The sequence below is a fragment of the Pteropus vampyrus genome, unplaced genomic scaffold (genome assembly GCF_000151845.1).
Source record: "Pteropus vampyrus isolate Shadow unplaced genomic scaffold, Pvam_2.0 Scaffold35, whole genome shotgun sequence".
NCBI lineage: Eukaryota > Metazoa > Chordata > Mammalia > Chiroptera > Pteropodidae > Pteropus > Pteropus vampyrus.
Genome location: NW_011888816.1, coordinates 3,714,460 through 3,726,661, shown reverse-complemented (window position 1 = coordinate 3,726,661; position 12,202 = coordinate 3,714,460). Strand labels below are relative to the sequence as shown.

The 12,202-nt window shown below is 44.6% G+C and overlaps 1 protein-coding gene across 1 annotated transcript in view; it reads right to left on the bottom strand.

The window, feature by feature from the left end:
• ULK4 (unc-51 like kinase 4) overlaps positions 1–12,202 on the bottom strand; it is a 406,030-nt gene that overhangs the window by 6,272 nt on the left and 387,556 nt on the right. The window contains exon 34 of the mRNA XM_023529030.1: positions 1,877–1,962. Within this exon, the coding sequence (XP_023384798.1) occupies positions 1,877–1,962 (86 nt within the window). The remainder of the gene's footprint in view (positions 1–1,876; positions 1,963–12,202) is intronic.

Below are 12,202 nucleotides of genomic sequence, written 5' to 3'. Positions count from 1 at the left end.
CTTCATAGCAGCAACCTCCCACCCATCACAGGATCTGCCCGGTGTAGTCATTTCAGTTACTGGGGTGTCGGCTGTGGGTGCAGGAGAGGCTGCCAGCTTCATGGAGCACTGAGCTTTGTTTTGTCACATCTGGTCCAAATTTAGGTCCAGCTCTCCCAAACTGGTGCAGCATGAGGATGTGCCGACTTCAGCCTGAAGGCAGACGGAGGAGGCCCTGCCACACAGCAGGCTGGAGGGGAAGGGCTCCGAGGGGCCGTCCACTGAGCCCCGCTCCTCCCAACGCTCCCACGGCTGCCTCAGCACAGATCTGCTCAGAGTGGCTTCGCCACGGCTCTCTGCACAGGCCTGCGGTTGGACATCACATGCTTTTCGTAAACCAGTCTAGCAGAAGGCCCATGGCCCAGCCATGGAGTCGCCGTCCACACCTTAACACCATGGGGGCTGAGCGGGGTGCAGGAGGCTCTTCCCGTTAGTCAGCCTGTCCTTCCCTCAACTCACAGGAACCACAGATAAGAAGCTACTTTTCTGATTTCACCTAAGGAAGAAAGGGGCGGGGTGGACCCCTGCCCAGTCCAGGATTAAGTGCCAAAAGGTTGGCTGGAGCTCAGCCTTCTCCACAGACTCACCCCAGAAATACCTCTCCTCAGTCGTGCGTTTTTCTTCAAATGAATACCCACCCTAAAACACCTGGGAGATTTCCGACAACCCGGTGGTTCTGAAAACATGCCACTGGAGAATGCCAGGCAGCCATGCCCAGTGAAGGCCAGGTACCCCTCAGGAGGCGGGCCTTCTCCCCAGGGTGGAGACAGCAGCTGGGGCTCCTGTCCCCACCCTGGGGAGAAGGCCCGCCTCCTGAGGGGACCTCTGGCCACCTCCCTCAGCTCAGGCAGCAGTGGTCTGAGTGAGGAGGGGGAACCACATTCACTGAGTCACTCGTCAAACCTCCCGAGCCCCCACCACGTGCCAGGCTCTGTTACGCGTGGTGAGCCGTTACACAGTGCCAGCTGATGGCAGCATGGGCACCTGGGGACAACTTTCTCTTTGTCCCATGCAGATTTTCTTCGGTCACTTGGCACTAACATTTTAAATAAACTAAGACTTGTAAGCCCTACCCCCACCACCTGCTGCCACCTCTCAAGTTCAAGGGTGCAGGGGTGCGTGTCGTGGGATGAACCCTCCCTGTGGCGTTCATCCTACGGAGCATGAGCCTCAGCATTGCTGTGGGGCTGGCGAGGCGCCAGTTCCCACCTTCACAGTGTGTGGCATGCGCCTGTGTGATGAGGCCGCCCTGGCCGTGCACCTCACTTCCAGGATGTTCTAGATGCTCTAGAGCGGAGGGCTGGGAGGCTGACCTTGCCTCGCACCGTCAGATTCTGGGCATCAGAGTCTGCAGGTTCTAGGTTTTCCTTCTGAAGCAAGGCAGCCTGGTGCAGTAGGGCTGGCCGAGCGGCCGGTTCTGACCCTGGCCCTGCCCGGGCCTCCAGACCCTCTGCAGGGTGGGGATTATGGTACCTCTGGCCTGGCCACTGATGGAGGGCCATGTGTACACAAGCGGGTACTGCCTTTCTTACGAGGTTCATCACATCTCTCACCTGGTGTCCCCTCCCACCTGGTCGGAATACACAACCCTCATCTCTACTCCCGAATGATGCAAATACTGCCTCCCCCACCAGCAGGGCGAAGACTTTCTGCTTATCTCCCTCCTGCTGACCCTCCTCCTGCATGGTAGGGATTCCCAGGAGTGCAGAGCCGACCTTCCCACACTGGGCAAGAAAATCTAGACGGTGGGAGTCGCTGGTGTGCAGTGGGGTGTGGGGGGACAGCACAGGAGGGGAGACTGCACTGCTCCTCTGAGCCCCCCAGGAATATTACTTACTCGCCGGCCGGCGCCAGCCGCTCCAGGGCCTGCAGGAGGCTGCCTGCATTCCTGAGGCTCTCCAGGTGCTTCTCGTTGGAGGTGATCTGCAAGGGAGCAAGAAGAACATGGTCAGGTTGCCATCCTGACTGAGGTCCCGCTAGATGGGCACCCTGAGTCTCAGGCTACCTGTGGCTTTGGGGAGGATGTCTTCAGTCCCGCCCCACAGGATGCTGCTGACCGTGGGGACGCAGGCAGGCAGTGGTGACCCTTGGGGATGAGCACGAGGGAGTCGGCTGGGGATGCGCCAGTCAAGGTGTGGTGCCTCCCTAGGTCCCTCTGGAGGCTTTGTGTTCCAGAAGCCTGAACTTTCCAGTCAAAGCACATTACGAGTGAACTTTCCAGGTGTCAGTCAGTGCTAGGACACAGAAGGTCCCTGTGTCCTTGGTGCCCTGAGCCCAACACAGCTCTTTCATATGGATAGAAGGATGATTCTAGGTGCCTGACAATCTGAGGAGCCTGAGAGAAGCAGCACTAATAACCAAACCAGGGCAACCCCCCCTTCCCCAGTATCCTGAGAAGTATGCCCTTGCTCGCTGCTACAGTCCCGGGAGAAACAGGAAAGACACGTGCACATCTCTGACTCTGCAGCATCCATGTGCAGAATCATGAACTCAGGGCTGGAAGGGACATAGTGGGTGTTGACCAAGCCGTGGCTTCCAGAAACCTAATTCGGCTCCCCCATAAAACGAGCCCACGTCCTGCAAGGCAGGTAAATTAACTTGATTCTAGCATTGGACTTGCCTCTCTTAACTCACCAGTCATTCCAGTTTTTATCCCGATTGTTATTTTAAACTATTTGTAATAAACTTGTATGGCACTTTACATTTCCGAAGCCTTTGCAGTTTCCTGTGCGTTTTCTCGTTTCTCCTTTCCCACAGCCTCATCTTCTAGGGCAAGCACGTCACGTGTTTTATAGACGGGGTAGTGGCAGCTCAGTAAGACTAAGGAGTACATGTGGAGCCTGAGCCTACCTGCCCAGGAAGCGCGACCCAGCCTGGCCTCAGCTGACTGTGCTGCTCAACACGTTCTGTGTCTTTTCACTCGATCGTAGCAACAAGGCTGATGACCATCTCTCTAGTTCTTAAAAAGACTGAACATTTCTTAATCAATCAGTCATGGTGACAGAAAGGTCGCAGGGGTAATTAACATTTAACATGGACTCTGAATTACATGTGAATGACTTTGTGCCTTCACTGAGATCCTGTCCCACTGCCTGAGTGTGCCAGAGACCAGCTGCCCGCCCAACCGGATCAGGTGTGATTTCTGCAAAGATGTGCATCTTAAAAGAGCTGCATGCAAACTTCTGAAATCACACCCAACTTGATGAGTTCACAAGGGCTGCTGTTTGAAAATCTCAGCTGTAGTTGAATCATGTCTGAAGCAAGCACAGACTTACACCGAACGGTTCAACAGTGAGAATTCCCACCTGGTTCTTCTCAAAACTGTGCCTCACACAGCTCGGCTGAGTTACATCCAGACTCCCTTCCCCGACTGCCCCACCATGGACTGTGTGTAGAGGCTGTGCTCCAAAACATCACGCCACGAGTTGCAAAGAAATAACAAGCCTACATTCACTCATAGGCTAGTTAGTAAGTGCAAACAGAAAATACAGTGAGAATGCGATCAAAGGCAGGGACCAAAATAGCACTGTGCGCAGCTGACATAAATGTAGATATAAACAAAGCCAAAAGAATTAATTTAAAACGATGTGATCTGGCCCCTTAACTGAACTCTTATTAATAACACGCTCTGTTGTCCTGTATACAAAGACAAGTTAATTAGAAAACAAAAAACTTAAGTAATATCAATCGGAGGTTCTAGTTCTGGGTAAAAGGAAAAACAAAAAAAAAAAAACAAACCCATGCCACCCTTTCTCTCCCCTTGAGTGCAACTGTAAAACCTGAACAGAATGTGTGGACAGCTATTTGAGAACAATGAAAAGCAAATAGCAACGGGCCAGGCAGGTCGGGGAAAGACCCTGACTTCAAAGCCCCACCAATGTGGTGGTGAATCGACCACTTCTTTCCTCCTAGGATAGCTCAGCTTGAACTCAACAAATCCAAATCCCAGAAGTGAGCAGTATGGGGCAAAAGAGAGAACTCCAGGAGAAGCCGGGCTTCGGGAATGGGAAGGGAAACTCGAAAAAGCTCCAGGAGAACAGACGACGCCCCTCGACTTTCCTTTTCCTCAGGTAGTTAGTTCTGTGCTGGCAGTGGTGGCAGCGAATGAAGCAGCGACAACATCCAGCAACAGGAGCCCAAGCCCAAACTCTCTTCTCTCTCTGTCCTCCGAAATCTCTGTGTTTGGCCCAGATATGACAACTCTGGAAGGAAGAAGTTTATGGCCAGACAGAAAATGGGAGGCCTGGGAACCAGAAAAGTATTGGGCAAAAGTAACGAATTGGGAAGAGCTTGAGAAAGCAACCCCATACAATTGTTTAGGGACTCGTAGGCTCGCCGCCATCAGCCAGCCAGCGCCTGCATACGACTGACCTAAGTAGCATACCAAAAACTTGGAGAACTGAGTTCATAAACCTCTGCCCAGACGCCAGACTGACCCCCGGAGGATGGACGCACAAGATAGATCCAAATAGCATTTGCAAACGCTTGGAAACTGACCTGACATTGAAATCCCAATCCCAACCTGTAGCCTGAATTTAACATAATTGCTTGCTAAAACAAAAGTATCAACATTGTCTGTAGGGTTTCAACAAGACACAGTGTCTCATAATATTTAAAGTGGCCAGGATAAAATCGAAAATACTGGGCATACGAACAACTACAAAAAAATCTCAATTCACGTGAGAAAAGACAATCAACAAGACAATGAATAAGAAAATGACATAGATGTTGGAATGATCTGACAAAGAGTTTAAAGTGTTATAAAAATGCTAAAACAAGCAATCACTAACACTCTTGAAACAAGTATTAAAATAAAATAGAATGAAAAAAAAAAAAAGAAGATATAAAGGAGAACCAAATGGAAATTTTAGAACTAAAAATATGACTAAAATGCTTTAAAAACCACACTGAATACATTCATTAGCAGAATAGAAAGAGGTAATAGTCTTGAAGATAGATTAATAGAAATGATCTATGAGTAACAGAGAAAAAAGGTTGAAAACACGAATGAACAGAGCCTCAGGGACCTGTGGGACAGTATCAAAAGGTTTATGTCACTGGAGTTCCCAAATGAGAGAACAGCATGAACGGATGAAAACGTATTTGAAGAAATCATAGCTAAAACTATGCCAAAAAAACTATGTGATGAAAGACATAAACCTACAGATTTAAGAAACTGAGAAAACTGCAAACAAGATAAATCCAAAGAAACCCCACTCAAACACATCATAATCAAATCAGTTAAAGACAAAAAATCTTGAAATCTTGAAAGCAGGCAGAAAAAAATGATGTATTACTTACTGGGGAACAATGATGTGAATTCCTGTGGATTTCTCATGACACTGAGGTCGGCAGAGAGTGCCAAAATATTTTCAAAGTGATAAAAGAAAAGAACTACCCAATCAGAAATCTGTACCGAGCAAAATATTCAGGAATTAAGGTGAAATAAAGATTTTCATATGAGGGAAAACCAACAGAGGCATAATGGCTCTAAAAGAAGTGCTAGAAGAAGGCCTTTCGAGAGAAAGGGTAACACCAGAAGGAAACTTAGAACATCAGAAATGAAGAAAGAGTAACGGAAATGGTAAATATCTGTGTACACGTAACGGAATATTTCCTCTCATTAAAATAATGTTTGATGGTAGAAAAGTAAAACATACAATATTGTCTGATGCGGTTCTGATGTACATAGATTTAATATATTAAAAAAAGTAGAACATAAAGGGGAAGGGTAAAGGAACCCACAAGGTAGTAAAGTTTCTGCATTGCAACTGAAGCGATAAAATATTGATTATAATAGACCGTGTAAAGTATTTTACAATCCCGATAGCAATTACTTTAAAAAGTATACAAAGAGATAGTAAATAATATATTAGGTAGTAAAAATATAATAGATTACAAAATGTAATACTAAAAAGAAGTTGCATAGCCTTAAAAAGCCAAGAAAAAGGCAATAAAACAAAAAGAGGGGATAAACATTTTGAATAAAAAGGTAAATGATATCTTAACATATTAAGAATTACATTAAATGTAAACAATCTAAATTCAGCAAATAAAAGATTTTTCAAGTGATTGAAATACTACCCAACTATATACTATCTATAAGCATCTTAATTTATATACGGTGAGGTAGACTGGGATTAAAAGTAAAAGAATGAGATAAGATATACCACGCAACCATGTAAACATGAATCAAAAGAAAGCAGGCAAAGCAGACTTCAGAACAAAGAAAATTACCAGCGATAAATAGTGACATATAACATTTTGATAAAAGGGTTCTGTGACCGAGAAGATATAACAATAAATGTCTATGCATCTAACAATAGAAATTAAAAACACACAAAGCAAAGATAGGAAAAACAGACAAATCCACAATTGTAGTGGGAGAGTTAAAAACTACTCTCATAGAAATAGATAAGATGAGTAGACAAAAAATCCACAAGGATATAGAAGAGTTGAAGAACACCATCAACCACCTGGATCTCATTGACATCTGCAGAGCACTAAACCTAACAACAACAGATTAGACATTTTTTTCCCAAGAACCCAAGAACATTCACCAGTGTATATAATATTTGGGGTTGTAAAGCAAATCTTAAGAGAACTGAAACCATATAAAATATATTCTCTGAGCATAATTGAATTAAAGTAGAAATCAATAACAAAGATAACAGGAATAACTCCAATCACTTGGATATTAAACAATGCACTTCTAAATAATCCAAGGATCAAAGAAGATATACCAAGGAAAATTAGAAAACATTCTTAACTTAATGAAAATGACTATATAATACATTAAAATCTGTGAGATGCAGCTAAAGCAGTGCTTAAAGGAAAATTTATAGTATTAAAATACTTATATTAAAAAAGAAGAAAGGTCTCAAATTAATAACCCAAGCTTTCATGTTAAGAAACTAGAAAGAGAATAGCAAGACAAACCCAAAGAGGGAAGGAAAAAAGAGCAGAAATCAAGAGTAATGTGAAAAAGGTAAGCCCAAATAATATCTACATTTAATGTCGATTTACCAACTATTACGAGATTAAGATTTTCAAACTGGATTATAGAAAATAAAACACAACTATATGCTGCTTACAAGAATCATGAGGGCACGGAATAAAAATGAAGGTTAAAGAACGGAAAAAGATATACCACACAAAAGAAAACCAAAGAAAGTTGGTGAAGCTAATATCAGACAAAGTAGACTTTAAGGCAATAATCATATCTAAAGAGGGACATTTCATATTTATTAAAAGAGCAATTAACCAGGAACATATACCAAGTCTAAATTCTAAATGCACCTAATAACAGCTTTGAAATATATTTAAAAATGACAGAACCAGAGAAAGAAGTAGACAAACCCATAACTATGGTGAGATACTTTTCTATCTCTCCTAGTAATATGCAAACAAAAGTCATAACAAATTCAAAAGTTTTATGCAACAAAATTAACAAACTTGACCCAATTAACATATATAGAAAAATTCATCTAACAACTGCAGAATATATATTCTTTTCAAGTGTACATGGCAGATTTTCAAAATATACCATATGCTGGGTCATAAAAGCAAATTCGGACAAATTTCAGAGGTAGAGACCTAAACAAATGGATATACTATGTTCAGGGATTGGAAGACTTAATATAGTAAAAATATTAATTCTCCCCAAATCTAAGCAATTCCTATCAAAATCCAAGCGGGATCTTTTTGTAGACATAGACTGGCTGAATCTAAAATCTGAATCTACAAATCTTAGGAACTAGAAAAGCTAAAACGATTTTGAAAAAAGCAGAATGAAGTTGGAACGACCATACTGCCCGATTTTAAGATTTTTACTATACAGCTACGGTAACCATGCCATAGTACTGGCAGAGGGACAGACACAGAGATCAATGGAATAGAATCGAGAGCCCAGAAATAAAGTTCTCACAAATGTGCAAACATGAATGAAGAAAAGACAGTCTTTAGAACAAATGGTGCTCGAACAAATAGATGCTCAAATGAATCTAGGCACATATCTCATACTAACATAAAACATGATCTAAAATATGATCATAGATCTGAGTGTAAAACATGAAACGATAAAACTTTGGGAAGAATTCTGGGAAAATACTATGTGAAATTTAGTACGTCAATGGATTTTTAGATACAACACAAAAGCACGATCCCTGAAAGAAAAAACAGGACAAATTGAACTTGATCAACATTACGAACTTTGCTCTTTGTAAAATACTGATGAGAGAATAAGATGAACCACGGACTGGGAGAAAAAGTGTGCAAATTACATATCGGATAAAGGACTTTTATCTAGATCATACAAGGAACTCTTAAAATTCAACAGGAGAATAATGGACCAGATTTTTAAAATAGGCAAAAAGTCTGAATAGATACTTCACCAAAGAAGGGTATGTAAGTGGTAAATGAGCACGTGAAAAGATACTCGACATCATCTCTCACTAGGGAGATGCAAGTTAAAACTGCAATGCAATATAACTACATACCTATTACAGTGGCTAACGTTTGTAAACCTGACAATAACAAATGCTGGCCAAGGTAACGAAAATTCTCATTTACTGCTGGTAGGAATGCAGAATACAAGAGCATTTTGCAAGACAGCTGGCCAATTTCTTATCATATTAAATGAAATCTTATCCTACAGCCCAAGCAATTACACTCTTAGGTATTTGCCCAAGAGAACCGAAAACTTATGTCCGCACAAAACTTATGTCCGTATGCAAACGTCTGTAGTAGCTTTATTCGCAATCACTACCATGTGAAAGGAACCAAGATGTCCTTCAAAAGGGAAATGGAAAATCAATGAGAGCACTCAGGTACGACTTGGTATATACGTCTGATTTGATTTCTAGTATGAGATGTGAGTAAAGATAAATCTGGGCAATTTTGAAAGGATAAGAGTCTTAATTTGCTCTACTAAATTATTTTGTCCTATGGCCTCGGTTTTCTATAATTAGTCAAGTTTGCGCTATTAGGATTTCAAGTGGCTTTGAAATGAAATATCCTTAGACGTGAATCACTCCTTTCTCCCAGAGTTTGGTCTCTTCTTAAGGCCACTGATGGTTATACATGAAGATGGAAACCAGCTTTCTTTTAGAAATGTTCCCCTGTATCTACCAGACAACACGGCCTTTAATCTTCTATTTTCTCGGTACTTAAACGTTCTTAGAAACCAAATGGTGTGTCTGCTCAAAAGTCATCCCACCGACTTCACTTCCGAGCTACTTTAGGCAGAGAATGCTCCGTGCGCAATGAGACCGTAGGGAAATCTCCTTCCCATCTGAACGAGGTAGGGGTAAAAGTGACACTTGCTCACTGTGATCCTGATTTCATGGCAGAGAGACCCTTGAAGAACTTCTCGTGGCTGTGATTAGAGCAGCCACCAAAGAGTATTGCGGTGATTCTTCAAGAAAACATAATGCAAGAGACTGGCGAAAGGTGTAAATACAACGCCTCTTCCTGTGGTTATTATTTTCATTATTAGCACTCAGTTAATCCCCTCAAGCCAAGGCAAGCAAGCTCGACCTTATTTTGTGACAAGGTGCTATTATAGCAGAGGTTCCTGGAACCCTAAGAGCCCATGAGTGGATTTCATTATCTCAAAACATCAAGTGGCAGGTGTCCGTTTCCTACAAACAGCCATGTCTGCCTCACATTCCTCTGCCTTATGATGAAAACACATCAGCCGAATGTGGAGTGCTAGTCGTTACCTGACTGGTGGCCGTGTGGTTAAAACCCATCAACATGGAAACATGAATGACACGGAATGCGTGCAGCTCGCCCGGGAGAGAGGATTCATTCAAAACACGGGATCTTTAAGAGGAAAGTTATTTTAAAGTTGGAAATCTGAGCTTAGAACTAAGACCGACTTGGGAAGATGACTCAGTTAAGATGACTTCCGTTTAACTGAGGACATATATTAAAGCTGATGATGTACTTTGAGGAAACACACTGCTTTATTCAGGTTTCGGCTTGGTCGGTTTAACACGGCTGACTGTCGGTCGGCCCTCGGGCATCACTTGGTATAACCGAAACACTGAAAATGTCCTGTAGAATCATCCCTCAGATTCCCCACCGGGCTCATGAATTCTAAGGTGATGGCTTTGCATACAGCCCCCTGCGGCTGCTTCTTCACTTCAGCTTCCCAAATGCAAACTAACCACAGGAGATACCTCACATCACCATCACGTCAGGGCAGGACCCTGACGTCAGCCAGCCTCCTCAGTCTGCAGGTGGGGCTGGGAGGACAGAGAGGACAGTGGCTTGTCTGGGACAAAGTGGCCGCCGAGAGACAAAGCCAGGCCTCGTGCCTACACTCCTTATCTAAGGCCTGAAAAAAAAATGTGTAAATCAGAATGTACTTTTATTTCTTATCACTGTGGTACATCATGAATTTAGGCCTATAAATATGACTCACGGCATCATCCTCGAGAAGCTTATAAAATGCTCCAGTGCAGGCTTCTCTACTTCGAAACGGTCTGAGGTATGGAGGGCCATGGGGCCGTCCCTGAGTCAGGTATGGGCAGGTCGCGGGGCTTTGTTTATGAGGTGTAGTAATGTGTCTCTGTCTCAGGGATCCTGAACGTGTGTGGCAGAACAGGGCCCAATCATGAGTCCCTCTGGACAGGCCCAGGCAACAGAGAGACTAGGAAAAAAATCAGGGCATGAAGCTGACGGCGGCGAGCAGTGCCCAGGTGCCCCTTGGCGCTTGTTATTACAGACGCACACTTCACACAGGGGAGGATTATTTTAATTCCGCGGCCTTCAGATCTCATAAACACAAGTAAAAACAAGCAGGTAACTATGACGACTCCACTTCAGAGAGTTTAAATTTCAGAAATAAACCTATCCATCTAGCCCCTTTATTTTGTTCTCTTAACATATACTTTGTCTTCTCTTCGGCTGAGGTTTTTATGTGACTTCAAAGACGTTTCTACCTGTTGCGTATCGAGACACGCTATCTCCTTGTCATCAGACGCCGGGCTGGAATCTGGGGAAGAACCCCCAGCCGGTGTGATGGAATCTGGCAGGCCCTGCCTGCTCCCCTACCCGCCACCCACTGCCTACCTGGTGCTACAGCACTTGCTCTGGGCCTCTCCAGAAACTTCTCGAGCTGCTGCCAGGGTCCTGCCTTTCACATTCAGACTAAAGCAAGACTATAACACAGGCTGCTCCGCACCCAGGCCCATAGGCTCGTCATGTCCTCCATGGGACAGAGTGCATCAGTGGTGGAATGCAGGAATTCTCACACACGGCCTCAGCTGTCTGGTGGCACCTGTGCCCTCCCTGGAGTTCATTTAATGACTTTACATTCCTCATCAAAAGCAAGGAAGGCCCCTCTGACCCAGTCAGTAAGCAGGGGCTGATCTAAATGAAATCTCGAGGCGCCGAAAAGGACTCCCGTCAGCCAGCCTGCTGGCCGCCAAGGCATGAGGGTGTCCGATTGGAACCTGCACTGGGGCACCTCAAGGGAAGAGGCGGGCCCAGTCACAAAGCCTTGCTCCCCAGATCTGGCCAAGGTTCCCACGGACACAGGTTGTCTGGAGGGGAAAGGCATTACAGTAAACGCCCTGACCAGTACTGGGGGATAAGGAGCCCCGTCCTTGTGTCCCCATGGACCACCACGGAGCATTCTGTCCAGTTCAGCTTTAACTCACCGGGAGACCCCTGCAGCACTGAGGCCCAGGGAAAGTGGTGGCGTCTGGAATATAAGTCGAAGAAGGCTGGGGCGGGAGAGGAAGAAAATGGCTGACCAGCTGTTGGTCGGGAGCACCCATGAGCTTCCATGTTGTATACTCAAGAAGAACTGGGGGCGTAGGGAGAGAGTGTGCACGGGGCACTAGCAAGTGTGTGCGGGCAATGCTAACGAAACCCAGGTTTCAGGCAGAAATGGTTGGTTTTCTCCTTTGTCCACAGAAATAATAGAGCCAAGAGGCCTTGGAGTAAAAAGACCCTAGGATCTGAGTCATTAAAGGAAACTAACAGCGTCTACGATGTTCAGGAAGAGCGTTGAGGCGCTTTCAAATATGTTATCCTCTCTTTGACAACCTTGAAAATTAAGCATTACTATGCTCATTTTACGGAATAGGATACAGAGGTCAGTAGGGCTCACGTGACTTGCACAAGGTCGCCTGGCCAGCAAGCAGTAGCA